General features: G+C 37.3%; 5 protein-coding genes across 8 annotated transcripts in view; 2 read left to right on the forward strand and 3 right to left on the reverse strand.

The window, feature by feature from the left end:
* LOC104777972 (scarecrow-like protein 3) lies at window positions 64-2,875 on the reverse strand. 3 transcript variants are annotated; one of them, XM_010502305.2, is made up of 2 exons: window positions 2,716-2,875; window positions 64-1,814 (listed from the first exon to the last, which is right to left on the reverse strand). In XM_010502305.2, the coding sequence occupies exon 2, from the start codon at window positions 1,686-1,688 to the stop codon at window positions 240-242; it is 1,449 nt and encodes a 482-aa protein (XP_010500607.1). In that variant the 5' UTR covers window positions 1,689-1,814; window positions 2,716-2,875; the 3' UTR covers window positions 64-239. The 3 variants fall into 3 exon arrangements, with proteins under 3 accessions (XP_010500607.1, XP_010500605.1, XP_010500606.1); XM_010502303.2 differs by lacking the exon at window positions 2,716-2,875 and adding an exon at window positions 2,435-2,693; XM_010502304.2 differs by lacking the exon at window positions 2,716-2,875 and adding an exon at window positions 2,011-2,228.
* Window positions 5,932-9,883, reverse strand: LOC104777974 (7-dehydrocholesterol reductase-like). The gene is made up of 13 exons (XM_010502308.2): window positions 9,684-9,883; window positions 9,010-9,232; window positions 8,866-8,921; window positions 8,684-8,786; window positions 8,512-8,577; window positions 7,971-8,084; window positions 7,730-7,856; window positions 7,415-7,515; window positions 6,885-7,010; window positions 6,725-6,789; window positions 6,539-6,620; window positions 6,363-6,445; window positions 5,932-6,253 (listed from the first exon to the last, which is right to left on the reverse strand). The coding sequence occupies exons 1-13, from the start codon at window positions 9,767-9,769 to the stop codon at window positions 6,187-6,189; spliced, it is 1,299 nt and encodes a 432-aa protein (XP_010500610.1). The 5' UTR covers window positions 9,770-9,883; the 3' UTR covers window positions 5,932-6,186.
* On the forward strand, window positions 10,006-12,080 carry LOC104777976 (E3 ubiquitin-protein ligase MARCH2). The gene is made up of 7 exons (XM_010502312.2): window positions 10,006-10,241; window positions 10,333-10,602; window positions 10,697-10,782; window positions 10,922-11,068; window positions 11,349-11,451; window positions 11,584-11,696; window positions 11,785-12,080. The coding sequence occupies exons 2-7, from the start codon at window positions 10,395-10,397 to the stop codon at window positions 11,872-11,874; spliced, it is 747 nt and encodes a 248-aa protein (XP_010500614.1). The 5' UTR covers window positions 10,006-10,241; window positions 10,333-10,394; the 3' UTR covers window positions 11,875-12,080.
* LOC104777975 lies at window positions 11,986-14,718 on the reverse strand. 2 transcript variants are annotated; one of them, XM_010502309.1, is made up of 13 exons: window positions 14,442-14,718; window positions 14,253-14,350; window positions 14,003-14,085; window positions 13,724-13,850; window positions 13,577-13,640; window positions 13,346-13,443; window positions 13,169-13,253; window positions 12,967-13,090; window positions 12,761-12,862; window positions 12,612-12,676; window positions 12,434-12,515; window positions 12,276-12,355; window positions 11,986-12,178 (listed from the first exon to the last, which is right to left on the reverse strand). In XM_010502309.1, the coding sequence occupies exons 1-13, from the start codon at window positions 14,663-14,665 to the stop codon at window positions 12,121-12,123; spliced, it is 1,290 nt and encodes a 429-aa protein (XP_010500611.1). In that variant the 5' UTR covers window positions 14,666-14,718; the 3' UTR covers window positions 11,986-12,120. The 2 variants fall into 2 exon arrangements, with proteins under 2 accessions (XP_010500611.1, XP_010500613.1); XM_010502311.1 differs by lacking the exon at window positions 11,986-12,178 and having other exon boundaries at window positions 12,434-12,523.
* The window catches only part of LOC104779275 (hexokinase-3-like), a 3,717-nt gene continuing 3,664 nt past the window's right edge, over window positions 17,415-17,467 (forward strand). Inside the window, exon 1 of the mRNA XM_019240864.1 lies at window positions 17,415-17,450. Coding sequence (XP_019096409.1) covers window positions 17,415-17,450 — 36 coding nt within the window. The remainder of the gene's footprint in view (window positions 17,451-17,467) is intronic.

Here is a 17,467-nt window from a genome sequence, read left to right on the forward strand (position 1 = left end):
CCTCAACAGGGATTTGGTTTGGTATCAAACCAAAATGAACCAACAAACAAATACACTGCTGAAAATTCAAAAGGCATTATATGCAGAGGCAATATAAGCATTTGCTAAAATAGCATAAGGAGACAGAAAGTCGCAATCACAAAACAACTACGATTGTGTCCCTATGTATACAAAAGAAGGGGACTCTGCTCATAAACAAAAGAGAACACAAAGTGTACATATCATTCATTCATGTTCTTTCACTTCCTGCATCTCCAAGCTGATACCGAGTAAAGAGGTCGATCTTGCCAGCAAATCACTGCACACCCGCTCTCTTCTTTAATCCTATATCCATCAAAACCGCAACCTTGAAGCAATCTCCTAGCCTGCAACATTGCATAATAGCTAAGAGGAACGTTTCCAAAACCAGCCAAATCAATCCTCTGGCTCCATTTTTCAAGCTTCTCGTGTCTTTCTCTTCTCTCAGAACCCTCACAGGCTATGATGTTCTTGATCTCCTCCCCAAAGAGCATCTTCTCCACTTTGATCCTATCTTGAGATGTTCTTGGAACTTTTGTTTCCAAGCAATCAAACAATGCTGCGTAGGTGTAGAGTGATTCTAGTAGCCTCTCCATTAGTGTGGAGCCGTTGTGGTCTGAGTCTTGCTCAGTGACCACCATGACCTTTGGGGATAAACCCCACATTGCATTGAGGAAGCTATCAGTCCTTCCTGAACTATGTAGAGGCAAAGATGAGGCCGAGTCACCGCTCGGGCTATACCCATTGTTGTTGCTCATCTCGTTCTCAGGTGCCTCAGCTGCAGAGCCATGGCTCATCATTAGAACTCTCTGCAAGTCAATTCCACTAGGGTTGTTCTGAAACCGTACAGCGCAGTTCTTTCTCATGAGATCATCATCCGAGGCCAAGAAGGTATGCAATTGAAGAACCGAGCTAACGGCTAAGGCCTCTCCTGTTTTAACCCGCAACTGTTCTACGTTTAAGCAGTCTAATCTACTCACAACAGGATTAAACTGAAACGGGATATCAAGTTTCTCTGCTTCCTCAATGAGTCTATGAGCCATTTGATCAAGCACTTCCTTCTGGTGATGAACACCAGTGATTCTCAAATGCGGTGGACCTTCAGGCCTAGAGTTGAAAGCTTGAATCAAAGCAAGCCACTGAGCAGGCTCAGAAGCATCGAGATCAATCACATGAACCATCTTCTCCCCTTCCATAGCCTCGAGTATAGCCCGATTAGTGAGCAAGTAAGAGACTTTGAGTATGGGGAACATGTCAAAGAAGAGTCTCCTAACATGAATCTCCTCAGAGACATTGTTGGTCCTTGTCTGAGTTGCGTGAAGAGCCTTGTAGAGACCAGGCCACGACTTGAGGATTCTGTTAGCGAGAGCTTCGGTGAAATAAGCAGCGATTCGCTGCATCGTGTCGCCGTCAGGAGAAGCGAGGTGAGAGAGCTGCTCGAGCGCTGCGTTAGCGTTTTGGAGGCTACCAGAGGCCACGTGGTTGGCGCAAGTTAGCAAGAGGTGGATTAAGTAGAGGCCACGCTCCTCTGGCTTGAGGTCTTTGAGACAATGAAACGGTGAAGAAGAAGCGAGGAGAGTCGGTCTGTTGAGTGACATAGTTGAGAAGACCTGAAGTGGTGATGAAGCTACAGAGGATGTTCCATTATCTTCTTGAAGCATAGCCACCATTGAAGGCCAAAAGCAACAACAACAACAAAGTTTTAATCCTTTTTAGGGAAAAAATAGAACTTTGAGAGACTCACGAAGAGAAGAAGCAAACCCAAGATTCCAAGTTTCTTTAAAGATCCAGAGAATCTGCAGTTTAACAAAAAGAAAAAAGGTTAAAGAACAGAGAGGAACTCTTGACTAGGGTTTGCAGAAAGTACACAACTTTAAACCTTTTAAATCTTGGGATTTTTTTTTTCTTTCTTTTATAAATACAGACACAGACACAGACACAGAGAGCTGAACTAAAACTGTCTGAATTTGATAACACAAAGAGTAAACTTACTTGCATCAATGGAAAGAACAAAATTCACAAGAATTTCGAAGAAAAATGTTTTATTTTTTTTGTTTGCTTTAAAAATAGGAAGGAAGGGGGTTGTTCTATTCTTCTCTCTATCTCTCTATCTTGTTATCTATCTAAGTCTCTGGTGGTTATCTTGTGAGAGTGTTAGCGTGTGTGTGAATTGTTCTTGTTTTTTTTTGTTTGTGGGAAAAAAAAAAAAATTAAAGAAAGAAAGAAAGGAAGAAAGAAAACACTAAAACNCCAGAAAGTACACAACTTTAAACCTTTTAATCTTGGGATTTTTTTTTAATTTTCTTTCTTAAATACAGACACAGACACAGACACAGAGAGCTGAACTAAAACTGTCTGAATTTGATAACAAGAAGTAGCAAATGATCAAAGAAGATAACACAAAGAGTAAACTTACTGGATATTGATTGCATCAATGGAAAGAACAAAATTCACAAGAATTTCGAGGAAAAATGTTTTATTTTTTTGTTTGGTTTAAAAATAGGAAGGAAGGGGGTTGTTCTCTTCTTCTCTCTATCTTGTTATCTATCTATCTATCATAAGTCTCTGGTGGTTATCTTGTGAGTGTTAGCGTGTGTGTGAATTGTTCTTGTTATTTTTTTGTTTGTGGGAAAAAAATTAAAGAAAAAAAGAAAACACTAAAACAGAGGAGGCATTGTTCCTTTTGGCTGTACGTACCAGACAATGCGTGATAGTTGGTTTTGTCTTCTTCCTCTTTGTCTTTGTCTTTTTTCCTCTTTCACATCTCCTCTACTCTACCACCACCTTCTCCCTCTCTCTCTCTCTCTCTCTCTCTCTCTCTCTCTCTTTCCTTTGTGTTAAGGAATTATAAAAAGGTTATCACATTTTCAATCCCACCGTTTTAACTATATTTCTGTGTACTAACATGTATATATTCACATAAGAATATGTTTTTTATTTAATTCTGAGTGCGTTTACACAGCCATTTGAACAAAAAAAAAATGAGTGCGGTTTACAGCCATTAAAGTGGTATTAACATCAACAAACGACTTGAATGAGGACTAACTATATGTTGCATTTCATTCTTCTCATATTGATCCGATTGATTATATCTGAAATAAATTGGTATGATTCATTAGAATTATTTTTAATTACTGTTACATTATATAATACTTATCTTTAATCAGTTCATATACATATTTTTATTTGTTTAATTCTAGGCAAATTTGTTTTTATTCATTCGCTAATTTTTGCATTGTTTGTTAGATTTTTTTCACCATTTGTAAACCATTAGAGTCATCAATATTATAGGGGGAAGTATCACCTAGAAATTTCTTGAAATTAGCTTAAATTGTCTTGATATAGAGAAACTACCAAAAAGAAAAGGAAAAAGTATTATTACTTATGGGGGAAGAAGAAGTTCAATTGTCATTATACATTTTGGAATCATCTTATAAATATATACATACAAGAATACAACATATATGTCTGTATTCGAGATTGGAACCTCCCCTTTTATGGGTTTTTGTCATGACATGAGGTGGATTTGGAATCATGACTATATTTATAACGTGAAATTTTGTTTAAAGGCAAAAGAAAAAGCTGTTTTAGTAAAAATATTGATTCTGAGAAGGCGGAAACGTCCAAACACGCCCTAACAAAGACAAAACATAACCCAAAAACCATCTCTTTTGTTTTTGTTGTTTTGTTCGGAAAAAAATTAATAAAAAATATATATTTTGAGATGAGGCTTGAGGATTGGGTGTGGGATTTGTCTGTCTTCTTTAAATGTTCATTGTCTTTTCATTACTTTTCTCTTTGTCCTTTTCTTCCTTTTTAATGCCTACGTTTTTGTCTTCTTCTGTCCTTTCTCTCTCTCTTTGTTTTTTACTGTATGTGTGTGTTGAGAAAACATTAAACTAGAAGACCATTGACCAGAGAGATTCTATAGAAAAGAATGAGATTAAAATAGTATAAAATGAGAAAAATCTGCTTCACAAACAGGAAAAATTCAACTTGATTTTGACTACACATTAGAGAATTGATGACTTTTTTTTGTTTTGTGATTATAGAAAAAAAGATTGAAAGAGCTTGTAAGATCTCGTATGATATATCCAACCATAAAATTACAATTTTGTGAAACTGTATCAATAGTAGAATCGTAGATTCTAACATCATGCATAGTACCGACTACCGATCAAACCTAAATAAATGCAGTCAACTTGATAACAGGATAGTCGGTGAGATGTGTTTTGTGATTGCAAATTTGAGATGCTTCGTTTATTTTATAGTAGGGTTTAAGTCCCATCATTCCATGTATTTTATAAGATTCAACTCTCATCGAACTCGGTACCACTATAATATAAATCTTACGTTCCATCTCTCGGTCAAATGTAATCGCAACTAATACTCAAAATTATAGTCGGTGGCATGAGGGACTGCTTTAAGTTGAATTGGCATATATATATGATGAATTAGATGTTGATTTAACTATACTTTTCTTATTAACTCTCTCCTTTTATCGAGGAAACTATTGCATTTAACTCTCTCGGCGCTGGTGGAGCTTCGGCTCGCCGGCGTCGGGAAAACTTAACCGTCACTCCCTTCTACTTCAAGATTCTGCTCTTATTCTCTTTCTGTTTATGTTTTCCCTAATTTTTTCCCCTTTTTTCAAGCTTTCCAAACTCTTTTGAACCTTGTATATCCCAACGGCTGTTTATCAATCAAAGGACAGAGGCGTTTTCCGGTGAACTCCCTCTCTCAACCTTTATCCGCAGCACCAAAACAGAAGCATCTGCAAGTCAGCGAGTTACAAAAATCGGATCCCCTTTCGGATCTGAAATTTTCTCGATCTGTACTTCACTTCACCCGTGAAGAACCCTCACCCTGGGCTTCGTTACTGGCAGGAGGCATCCCTCTTGGACCAATAGATGCGCCATGCTCAGGGAGACGTCGACGGCGCAAGGCGATCTTCTTCTGGGGCAACTGCTAAACAATATGGAATGAGTAAGTCTTCTTGCCTCTCCGCCTCAACATCGGACCAACCTCATCTCGAACTATTGATGCATCCTTTACTTCCGATGAGCCCATGTTCAAGGCAAACCTTTCAACCCGTTCCGGTCAGCGGCCTTAGTCTCTCTCCGTGGATAGCCAAAGTTCGATTAGGGTTTCCTTTGGTGGACCCTAAGTCAGCTTTTGGCCCATTAAGGCTCCAACTTCTTAAGCCCATTAGGCGTGCCTCAGTTCCAAATCCCTTTAAGCCCAGGTACGGTCTCATATCTCAATTGTCGAAGTTAAAACCTAGTCGACGGTGTGGTCAAGATTACGATCCCTATGGAACCCATCAGAGAAGTAATTCACTGTTGTTGCTATGGAGGAGTTTCCATCTTCTGAAAACCATGGTAAAAGTATCCCTTAAGGCTTTGATTTATGAACCTTATGGTTCCGGACTCCAATTTGTCCGAGCATTGTTTATGGCTATGGTTTGTCCCAGTCCAGATCTCATGCCTCGGCGAAACTAGCAAACCACCTCAAGCATCAGAGCATCTCCATCCCTGCTCGAACCCTTGTCAAAGCTCTACATTGTGTAGCTCTTCTCACGCCGGCGAGAATCACAGCTTTGCCCCCTTACTCAACGCTACTTCGTCATGTTATTATGACAGTGGCAATCTCTTCATCCATCATGGAAGAAGTATCGATAATCTTTGACCTCAGATGTATCAATATGCTTCATAGCGTTTGGCTCAAAGCTCTCAAGAATCAATTGTCGATTAACCTATCTACCTTGTTTATCTTTGCACCTTTGTTGTTTTGGCATTGGGGAATGCCTATTTCAAGCTTGTTTTAAACAATGGATTCTCATAATCCTCCTTGTTCTGTATTTGTTCTCTTCTTTAATGGAATGAAAGCAAATGTTTGTCCAAAAAAAGAAAAGATGTTGATTTAACTTATTTGATGCATGAAAAAAAGCAGTAGTATAAAATTAAAACGACAGGGTAAGTTTAATTAATCTAGAGAAATTTATAGGCGTAAAACTAGAAAGAGAGATTTTAAAACCTAGCATACAAATCAGCAAAAGAATGTCTAACACATCAATTTGCTGCTTTTGGTCTTTTGATGATACCAACGTTCGAAAAAAGAGAGCAGACTTCTTTGCTGAAAAAAAAAAAAGAGCAGACTTCGTTACAATCAATAAATTCCTGGAATGATCCTGTATTTGACTTTCTCACAATACAGCTTCCAATATTTCCCATACCTTTTGACCAAAACAAAACAAAAAAAAAAGAAACCAGAAATATGGTCAGCAAATCAAAGCAAAGATCGAAGATGATGTGTAAATAAATCATTCAGATTTTTTTGCTTACTTTGATCGGCATCTGTCATCGTCTCTCTTAGCTCGATCGAAGAGAAGAATGGTGAGGAATATGACGTAGAAGTAAGCCAAGAACTGGTTTGAAACAAAGATGTTTTCTGTGTTAATTGTGTCTCACTTGCAAGAAGAGCGCATATAATATAGCAAATAGATGGAGAAGGATTTTACGTTATCGAAGAGAGCTGGTACAGTCCAGAAGAAAGCACTTAAGATCTCAGGAACATAATGGAAATGACGCGCCAATCCCCACCTGCACAGTCAAAGCCATTGGTGATGAACAACGTCTTATTAGTTGTTGTTACAGTGTAATAATAGTTAAATACGGAAGTTGTTGTTACAGTAGAATAATCTTACCATCCAGAGGTTAAGAGAAGACTAGTTTTAGTTTCACCAGATGTTGTCGTATATGACGCCACAATCTGCAACAAACCGAGAGGCCAAGAGATATTTATATACATTGAAAAGGAATAAAGCTAAGTTCACTGAGCTAGTTGGGGCTTTATTATGATCACACCTTTGACGGGGCTCTGCCCCAAACTGAACATTTCCCATTTGTCCTTCTGAACTCTTGCCTTTGTCTATCACAGTCGTAGTTTATGTAAATGCAAAGAATTCCTGCAACGAGAATGTATATTGCCAACTGCAACCAAAGACAGATATGGTGAAGTCTTAGAGACAGAGATAGGCAATAAGAACGTGTCAACGAGTATAGGGTCAATAGGGTTTTCATAAACAGCTCTATTCTACTACTAAGGTTGATTTCTCACAACTATGTAGATTCATGAGCCATAGCATGGAATGATTTAAGCATATAATAGACATTCTATATACTATAATTCCTGTCTCTACTGTAATGAAAGATGGTAATTCAATTCCAAGAATTAACGGTGAGACTTGAGATTGCCACATTTACCTTAACCTTTCTTGTTTTCCTAACCCTATGAAAGTGGTATCATAAAGGAATCGCATTCGATTAACAATCAAAGTTATTTCTCACGTATATCATTCTCTATATTCCGCTATAAAAGTTAAAACTTTTTGCACCTGAGTTCCAAGTTCGACAGGGTGGTTCACAAGGTACATGCCTGGAGAGGTGTACACAGAAGGCACCCACACTAGACAACCCCAGCAAATATAGAATCCAGCTGAAAATCACAAATTACAAAGCATGGGAAATGTTAGCTTCCCGTGATTTTAAGCTGGGAATAAGAATCTGGATAAAATGCTGCTGCATTTGCTATAAGGTACATCTGGACTTATAGTAAAGAAACTCTAGTTGTTGCAACTGGCTTTCTTTCCTTGTACCTTTTATGACGAAGATGATGATATTATAAATTCATACATATACCAGATGCATACCTCGGTCATGTGCAATGTCCATGGTGTTCCAATAACCAGCTTCCCACCAGAAGAATTTTGTGACATACACCAGCATCAGTATGGTGTTCACCAGCATTGAGTCAGATACTTTCCCATTTATTTCATACTGGTTAAGGTAAGCATAGGAACCACAAATTAGAAAAAGGTGAAGTTCTCTGACCAGGTTATGTCGTTAGAATGTGGAACTAATTTGTTTACAAAAAAACTATTCAAAACATACCTGTTTTATACAGTACGTGACTGCAAGAACTGCCCAAGACATCATTCCGAATCTGCAATTAGTAAAAACCTTTATGTCAAAGTTCTTACCAATTCGAGGGTACAACTCCATGCCCTACAAAGCACAACGCAAAGAATACAGTGAGAAAAAAGAATGCCACAAATATAGGTTATGTTAATGATAAGCAGGACACAAAGAGTAGATTGTGAGAGAAGGATCTAAACTTGAGATTGTTATCATAAGTTAAACCTACTGCACACTTTGTTCTTGTCCTTCTTCATCTATGGACATTCAAGACGATATTCACACAAAACTATTTCCCTTGTATTTAGTCAATTAAATGAACAAATACAGCTAAGAACACTGACGTTTACAGGTCTACTAAATATGGCACTTTAGTAAAGCTTGACCTCCAAATGTTGAGCAAATAGGCAAGAAGATTATGAGGAGATGGCTAATATTGGCTAGACATGAGTTCCTCAAATAAATCCCAACGAGTAATTTCAGAAGAATGAGAATCTGATCAGCAGAAATAACTCACCCAGTAGAAGTCGATAATTAGGTTACCACATGAACCAGAGTCACTTGATGAAGGTGAAACATGACCCTGTACAAGAAAAAGAACAAGTTTTATAAACATAAAAGGTCAAATATTACAATAGTAGAGAGTAAGAAAAACAAGGAACACACCATTCATTACATAGACCACTTACTTTTATGTACAACAAGACACAAAATATGAGGCTTCCGAATATTAGTGCCGAAAAAATTTCACCCAAGTGATCATAGACAATTGCAGGGTTGAAGATCCCAAACCTGAATAACGCAATGTAAGTATAAAGTCTCTAAACTTAATCCATACCAAAGTCATCAAAAAGATTTAAACATTGCTTACCACCAAATACCAAGATAGGTGGCTAGTGTCACAAAGTAAGCAGCCAAACCATTGGCCTGCAAGAACAGAACCGTACACTTGTTAACCCGAACCAACTTCCACCACACAAGGCTAATTGAACTTAAGTAACCTCAAGTTCAGTACCTTGTAAACTGGTCTGTTTCCGGCTGGAGAAATTGGACCCTCAACTCTCCTACCAGGCAGAAGAAGCTGAAGAGCAGCTTCAAATGCTCCATAGCAGAAAATTATATTCCAAGCAATCATAGTAGGTTTTGGCCATATAGTGATGAGTCCTTGAACTCCATTCTCCATAAAATAGCCAAAGGTCTTAGTAACAGAACCATCTTGATGAACCATTGTGTACCATCTAGCATCATCACGAAAATGAAACTAGTCTCCATTACTTAAAAAGTCACTGAAACTGAAAGTCTGTGTCTCTGAGATAATCATAACGTAGCAAACTAAGTTCCAAAAACAGAGAAGTAGATACAAATAGAATAATAATAAATCATAATAACTAACAATTCCCCAAATAGATAAGATATGACTTTGTAGCTTCAAATCTACGCATGTTGCTTAATCTGGATAACGAAGTCCATAACTGTATCAGCATGTGACTCTACGGGTACTAAAAGAATTAAAACAACACTTTCTACGAGAAAGAATCACTGTGCATCGCTTTTGCTCAATCGAAGGTTCTAATGATTCCTAAGATTTAAAGATATGAGCAATCAAATTCAGGGTATGAATTAAGGAGATGAAGAAGCGTGGCGAGTCTGATCTGAGGAACTAGAGAGAATAAAGTAAGAGAGCATTACAGGAGAATGACGAAAGGTGGACAGAAGGCGAGAAGCGAAAGCATCGATGCGTAAGTAACGATCGGAGAATGTACAGTCTCCGCCATCTTCTTCTTCTTCTTCTTCTTCTCGGACAAAAACCTCAGATTCTGATCTGTGTTGTGTTGACCCAAACGAGTCTGCGAAGTTAACAATGAAGACGATGATGAACTGAAACACAGAGATCACAAAGGCAAACGAGTGATGATGTGTCACGTGCCCTCCACATGTTTGTTTAAAATTCCAGTTTTACCCTTTTAAGACTTTTCATCGCCATCGTTTTTGACAATTCCCAATCTTCTTTCTTTCTTTCTTTCTTTCTTTCTTTCTTCGCTCTCAAACCTCAAAAAAGATCTTCTTCTTCTTCTTCTTCTTCTTCTTCTTCTTCGTCTCTGTTTGTATTCAACACATATAGTGATGGATCGAGGAGACTAACAAAATCATTTCGAAGCCATAGTGTTTACACCGCAGCTTCTTCTTTACTCGCAAAAAAACAATGCTTGGTTTGGGATCAAGTTCTCGAGAATTGGTTGAATTCGTGTAAGTTTCGATTTTTTTTTTTTTGGGTGATTTCTATCGAAACCCTAGATCGAGTTTTCTGATGGTCTGTTGATTGCTCTCGTGTTCACAGGTTTCGCCATTTCTAGCTCTTTTAGTAGTATGTTCTTCAAGAGATGCAATTAGAGCTTAGTGATGATTGATGATGATGATAGGAAGAAGGAACATGTTTTATTCGACGAATCAACAACATCATCCGACGAAATCGTAGCAGTTGAGAGAAGGGATCGTGTTTTGGAGGAAGGACAAGTTTCAGAGATAGCTGAGAGTGATGACGACGACGAAACTACTCTTCTCGTTTCTGGAGATCAACCGCAATGTCGGATTTGCCTTGATGTCGGAGGTATATTAATAACTAAAGGCAATCCCTGATCTCTGAGGATGATTACAGTAATTGGAGTTTGTAGAGAAATGAGTATACTTTTTGTTGATTGCAGGGGAAGATCTGATTGCTCCCTGTAATTGTAAAGGTACTCAGAAGCACGTTCACAGATCTTGTCTCGATAACTGGCGTTCCACCAAGGTAAATTATTGTAACCACATTTGTTCTTGGTGGGGTGGTAGATGAGGTTTTGAATCAATGGTTTTACTTTGCTTATGAAATGTGTTTTGTTTCTATAATTTGGTGTGTGCTGAAACTTTGGGTGTGCAATGTGTTTCAGGAAGGTTTTGCATTTTCGCATTGTACAGAGTGTAGAGCCTTCTTTAAACTCCGAGCCAATGTGCCTGCTGATAGATGGTGGTTGAGATTGAGATTTCAGCTGCTGGTTGCTAGAGATCATGCCTTCATCTTCATTTCTGTCCAGATGGTACATCACCTGTTTCCTTGTTAGAATTTACTGTTTTTACATTTTCGTTACCGTCTTCTTGACTCCCATATTTATCCATCCCACTCTTGTATTATACTAGGATTCAATCATGAGAATGCAAATCCATAGCTATATTTGCCATATCAGTTCATGACCAAATTCATGGTTTTTATTGCATTTGAAAACTGAAAAAGGAGATTCCTTGTATGAATTTGGATTAGATGTTTACATGTGATGCTTAGTGAATGCATTTAATAACAAAGGCTTCTTGTATCAACAGATTGTAGCATTCTTGGGGTTACTAGTATACAAGTTCTACGGTGAAGAACTACGAGAAATGTTTGGTTATGAGGAACATCCTTATGGGTTCTACACATTGGCTGGTACAACTATTTTCGTTTTCTATAGGTTCTTGGACATAATCACTCGGTCACTAGACCTTAGAGTCGACCAGAACTATCTTTGTGCTGAATGACTGAGGGTTAATGAACATGATGGTCTATTTCATGTCGCAGTTTTGGCCATTGTCTTGGTAGGACTGCTTTACGGGTTCTTCATTGCCATTATATGTGGTCAAAGGATCAACGAGCGGCATTACCATGTTCTTGCCAAACAAGAACTCACAAAGGTCAGCTTTCTTGTAGCTTTTCTGTCCTTGAACATCATCGATAATTGCTTTCTGGTACACAACACTCTTTTTGTGTCAATCACATCAGGAATATATAGTGGAAGACCGCGACTGCAAGAATGTTCCTGAGCTTGACCAGAGTCATGTGATGGAACTAAAAATGTTGGGACTTTATTGAACGTATAGTACAAGAGAAGAGCTTGCTGGATCTTTACTCTTCATTTCACCTGTAAATTATACTCTTCATTGATTTATATGGTTGTTTCACCAAGATTTTGTCATCTCCTAGTTGGGTTTTTTTTTGTTATATATTTCTGATGCAAATATATATCTGTACGAGTACACATATCAGAAGTAATTTGGTTTACAGGTTTACAAAGTAAAGTATCAGCGATCATCTATGTTTCTTCTTCCTCGATTGAACTCATACGTAAATCCCTAAAACCACCTCCTTCGGCACGGTTTCTACCATCCATGGTGGCCTTTAGATCAGAAGAAACCCACGAAAATACATTATTAAATTAAAAGAGGAGATAAAGAATCGGTATCTGCAAAAAAGGAAGAACAAAATTGGCTCACTTGTTCAATATGAAATTGAATGTTCCTTGTGATGCACGTTTGAGAAGAACCTCCCTTGCCTCTACTGCAATCCCTTGAGGCTGTAGAACAACACTTGAAAATTATTTTTCATTGTAAACAAAAATAACCTTGAGGTCGTTTAGCAAATCTAGAGAGACCTCTTCTGGAAACCAAACCCCTGGTTGTGTGCTTCCTTCAAGCATTGCTAGGACAAAAGCCGCGGTTGAAACTCCAACAGATCTATAAACCTAAGATATTTTAATTCTCATACATAACTTTACATATACGTATATATATATATATATATGCAAATATAAGGATGTTAAGGAGACTCACACAGATAGTGATTTATGACTGAATAACCCAACTGTAGTCCGTCCATCCGAGCACTCCAAATCAACCTTCCCAAAGAGTTAACATAAGTAACAACGAGTAACCAAAATAACTGCTGCAAATTATTTTGAAATTCTCTGTTTTTCACTTACCCTCATCGAGACACGCTCTCCAGCAAAGCCATCCAGGGCTCTAACGACAGGGTCGAACAGCTCTACCATTTGTTGGACTTTGGCTTTGTCTCTAAGGACCTCCTGCAGCGTACAAGACAAGCATTGCAATTTGATTACAGGAAAGAGATGTGATTATCATCCTCGATCATGTAAAAATTGATTCAGGTAAGGTCCGAGTATGATACCGGTGGTAAGACTTTTGTCATGATCTCCATTCCCCAATTCCAGAAGAAAGGAGCTGTGCCAAATCGAGCACTGACAGTTGGAACTCCAAGAACTTCATGAGTTGATCTAACTTCTGGCAAATTCCTGAAAACAACTACTGTTCTAAGCAAATATTTTTCAGGGATGTCAATGGAGCTTTTGATGTGGAGGCGCGTGACTTACAAAAGATAAACGTCTCTTTTCCGGATACCTTTTCCAAAATCTACGTTCATCACTCCACTATAGGGTCTTAGTTTCACCTTCTCTCCTGATCAAAAGCCCCACAATACAAGGCTGAGAAAAATTCAGAAAGAGTAATATGTTTTAATTTCTAGGAGTTTGAAGTCCTATAACACTTGCCTTGTTTATATGCAGTAACTTCTTCACCGAGAAGTAGAAAACTGGTTGCTAATATTGTAGGACCTGCACCGCCAGTGCCTGCTGTGTAATAAGAAAACCTGACATGACAGAGCGAGAAACGAAAAAGTCTGATGTATATACAATGGAAAAATATTTTTGCAATATGAAAACTATAGTTATTTATTCTTATGAATTACGATGAGAAACATATAAGAAAGTTTGTTGTGTAACCTCAATTTCTCTGGCTTCCCTTTGTCTTCGCTTATTGCTGCAGCGACCAGTTCTGCCGCCATGACTATAAGAAAGTTAAACATGTTACATTATTGCAACAGTAAAAACAAAATCAAGCTAAAAGGGACATGTGTTGAGATATAACACCATTGCTAACTCCTGGATATATTCCAGCTGTTGTTAACGCAGGGATATTTGCCGCAATTGCCTCAGCCTGAAGAGATTTTGCACGGAAAGCATAGCTTGTGTCGTCACAAACATCGACATATGCAGTCTGTTTCGTTTCAAATATAAACCAAAAAAAAATCTCTGTAAGACTCATTTCCTAAACTCAAACCAAGCAGGAGTATAATTCTCATGCATTTCAAATAGAGTAGGTAAAGGTTGGTGACATTAGAAAATGTTATTTTATTACCTTATCCTCACCTTGGTCTTTATGGCAGCTTCAAGAACAGTGCATCGAGGAGCTTGCTGAAAAGGTCCAGCGGCATGGACTACAAGATCAACGTCTGGATTCCCACATTTCACGGTTTAATACTCAAATAAGAAACTTCAAAATGCCAAAGATAAAAAAATCCCAGATAAACCCTGAACTTGTCTAAATTCAATCCCAAAATCTCATCCAATTGTCCAATTGGAACTCAAACATATACAACCAATTTTGATTGAAACAAACCTCTTAAAGTAGTCTCAAGCATCTTAGTGTCATTGATATCTACTTGAGCAAACTCAGAATTCTCTCCAAGCTTAGCCACCATTGCTTCACCTTTATCTCTGCGCACAGAGAAATATGTATCTTATCTCAATACAATGAATTTTACAACTTATTCGACACTTTTTTTTTCCTTCTGATTTGCTCGCAAACCTGTTGCGTCCACCGACGACGATCTGAAGCTGCTTGGGACATAGCTTAGAAAGAGCAGTAGCAGTAGACCCGCCGACCCGACCCGTTCCACCCAAAACCAATACCCGATAGTTCCGGGTAGGATCAGAGAGCTTAACCTCCGGAACGCCGTCGTATTTCGTTTCGCTAGACGAAGCTGCTCGTATCGTAGCTCTGTACGGTTGCAGCAGCAGAGCTCGAGCCATTCTCCGTCTCTCTCCCTCTCTCACTCACTCACCTCATCTCTTTAGCAGTTCTATCGTAGGCGATGACGTGGTAACTGATGACGTGTCAGAATTTGAACGTGATAAATTGCTTGGGCATTTTCCAGCCCAGTAAGTAAAAATAGGTGGGCCTGATAAATGGATGGGTCTAAAATGAAGAAATGGACTATAAATATTTCTTGTTTTTTTTTTTCTTAGTTTTGAACTTATATACATCCAGACAAGATAAGTCGTATTCGTGTTTATACGGTGTTTGAATATTAAATATATGAAATCAAATTATTCAAAAAAGTGTAAAATAATAAATGTAATCACATAAACTTAATAAATGCGAAATTAAATTAGATGGGGGAAAAAGAAAAAAAAAAAAGTTTGGTGGCGGAAATGAGAAAAAAGAAGAAGAAGAAGAAAGCGTAGCGTCAGCGAAGGGTAAGCAGGTGACGTGTCAAGTCACGTGACCACAATCTGAGAAACCAAAACGCGGAGAACCTCTACACACGAGGGGTCAAAATGGTAAATATTACGAAACGTGTAGGTCCTATTGTTGAGTGGCAGTGAGCTGTCAAACTGGGGAAGAGCGAATTTTTTTTTCTTTCTTCTTCTCTCTTTTTTTTTTCCTTCTTAAATCGCAACGTGCGTTTTCATGGGCTCTGACGCTGTTTGTCCCTCACCTTTGTAGATTTTTTTGTTTCTTTTTAATTTCCCAACAATAAAAACATTTCTTAAAAAAAACAAGAAAATGGCATATAAATAACTATAATGTAAAAATTAAAATTGCCAGCTTTTATGCGGCTGTTCGCCACATTCATAAACCAAAAGGACATTCGAATTTCTATTTTAATTATTGCACTTTAATATATATTATACAAACATTTTTAACTACCTATTTACAAAGTACATAAATTTACATTGTTGAAAAAAACTACAATTATTCTGGAATATTTTGTTTTACACAGTAGTTTAATCAAATTTGTAAAAAAAAAAAAAAAAAATACGTAAACATGTCTCCAGCGGTTTGTATGCTTAAATTTTTTTAACCCTACTGTAACTAAAACGGCTTTTCATTTACTTTGTTGTTATGTGAACTAAATTAAGTTAAATAAATGACGAAAAATAGCAATAATGGCTGGCAGGAAATAATAATGCCAATGCGAAAATAAAATTTGCCAAGTTGGCTTAAAATGTAGGGCATGATGGTACTAAAAAAAAAAAAAAGTGGCACAAAAAGAAGGTGGAATATTACAATTCAAGCCCTATACATGAGGGTTTATTTTTATTGGACAAGATTTAGCCACGAGTCATTTATCAATAATTTGATTTCCATGGACCGTTTTTATTAAAAATTAAAAAATTAATCGATGGTTAAGAATGCTTCTAATTATTAATAATTTGGTGAGAGATTCTCTCCCCAACGGCAAAAAGAGCAGCACGCCGTTGAAATAATTTAATTCAAACGAGAGTCTTCACTAAATCGACCCGGTCAAAGGTCAAACGAAGTTTACTCTTTTTTACTACTACTTTATTTTATTGTTATTTTAATGTAATTGAGTTAACGTTTCGTAATCTCCCTAATATTTTGTAACTGACCTTAAAAGTGTGATTCATTAAAGTAAAAAGAGGGAGAGAGAGAGAAGACTGGGCACGACGGTAATATTATAGAAATCGAGAGGGTTGAAATGCTAATTAATTTTTCTTATGCGGTCGTATAATGTTTATTCACTTTCGGTGACCTTAGATAGAGAACAGAACATCGTTGATAGTTTAGTTTATAAAAAAACTTCAAATTCCTCTTTTTTCTATATATGAATGTTCGTATATTTTTTGAAACAAAATTAGTGAGGAAAAAAGTTGTTTTTGTTTTGTTTTTTGTTTCATCCAAAAAAAAAAAGACAATTAGGTTGACAAAGAAGCGTCAGTTAACAACTACAATTATAACATATTCTCCCATTTCAAATAATATTTTTTGTATCAGATTTTTTAAAGTTTTATATTATTAAAAAATTTACTATACGGTAGTAAAAAATGTTTCTTTCAAATTCTCTTTCCTCACATTTTTTTCTTTTAAATTGTCGGCAATATTATTAAAGGATAAAGATAAATTTGTTTCCTCTAATTCTCTTAATTAAATGGAAATTAATTGGGGAAAAGAAAGAAAAAAAAAACGAAACCGTCGACATCTAAAAAAGACGAGAGGGTATGTTGTAATTACGCTATATATATATATATATAATATAAATAAATATATATAATCACAGTTCGCTTTCCAAGTCTCTTCTTCTCTCTCTCCTTCCGCTTTTGTCTCTGCCGAAATCCATAAATCTCTCTCACTTCGTATTTATTTAATCGTCACTTCACCGCCGTTGAGAAACTCGAGAGTTTTTTTTAACCTTCGCCGGAGTTTACTGGCGGGAAAGCACCGTCGAAATCGAGGTGGTTAGTTTACAGGTGGAGCAGTGACAGCTAAGGTAGAAAGGCGGCGGAACAAAAAAAGAAGACTAAGAGAGAAAAAAAAAAGTTAAATAAAAAAAAAAGTAGTAGTTGATGATGATGATGATGATGATGAAGATGTTGGTGGAAGAGACTCGTATAGGGTTTTCTAATAGGCGTTGTTGTTCGCTGTTTCTGAACTCTTGTTTATTATTGGAGTAAGTAAAAAAGCGCCACACAGAGAGGGAGAGAAAGAAATTGTTTTTTTTTTCTTTGGTTCTGTTTTTTTTTTGTTTGGGTTGTGATGGGGAAAGTGGCGGTTGCGTTTGCGGCTGTTGCGGTTGTGGCGGCTTGTTC

Source organism: Camelina sativa, chromosome 3 (assembly GCF_000633955.1).
Source record: "Camelina sativa cultivar DH55 chromosome 3, Cs, whole genome shotgun sequence".
In the NCBI taxonomy this organism is placed as follows: Eukaryota; Viridiplantae; Streptophyta; class Magnoliopsida; order Brassicales; family Brassicaceae; genus Camelina; species Camelina sativa.

Excerpts from the sequence above, each read along its gene's own strand:
- LOC104777975 (XM_010502309.1), bottom strand. The coding sequence starts at position 14,665 with ATGGCTCGAGCTCTGCTGCTGCAACCGTACAGAGCTACGATACGAGCA. Across the intron at positions 13,851-14,002 it reads AAGCTGCCATAAAGACCAAG|ACTGCATATGTCGATGTTTG; the intron begins GTGAGGATAAGG and ends GAAACGAAACAG. Across the intron at positions 12,863-12,966 it reads TGACAAAAGTCTTACCACCG|GAGGTCCTTAGAGACAAAGC; the intron begins GTATCATACTCG and ends TGTACGCTGCAG.
- LOC104777976 (XM_010502312.2), top strand. The coding sequence starts at position 10,395 with ATGATTGATGATGATGATAGGAAGAAGGAACATGTTTTATTCGACGAA. Across the intron at positions 11,069-11,348 it reads TCTTCATTTCTGTCCAGATG|ATTGTAGCATTCTTGGGGTT; the intron begins GTACATCACCTG and ends TTGTATCAACAG. Across the intron at positions 11,697-11,784 it reads CCAAACAAGAACTCACAAAG|GAATATATAGTGGAAGACCG; the intron begins GTCAGCTTTCTT and ends CAATCACATCAG.
- LOC104777972 (XM_010502305.2), bottom strand. The coding sequence starts at position 1,688 with ATGGTGGCTATGCTTCAAGAAGATAATGGAACATCCTCTGTAGCTTCA.
- LOC104777974 (XM_010502308.2), bottom strand. The coding sequence starts at position 9,769 with ATGGCGGAGACTGTACATTCTCCGATCGTTACTTACGCATCGATGCTT. Across the intron at positions 8,787-8,865 it reads ACCTATCTTGGTATTTGGTG|GTTTGGGATCTTCAACCCTG; the intron begins GTAAGCAATGTT and ends TGCGTTATTCAG. Across the intron at positions 6,790-6,884 it reads GGGGCAGAGCCCCGTCAAAG|ATTGTGGCGTCATATACGAC; the intron begins GTGTGATCATAA and ends GGTTTGTTGCAG.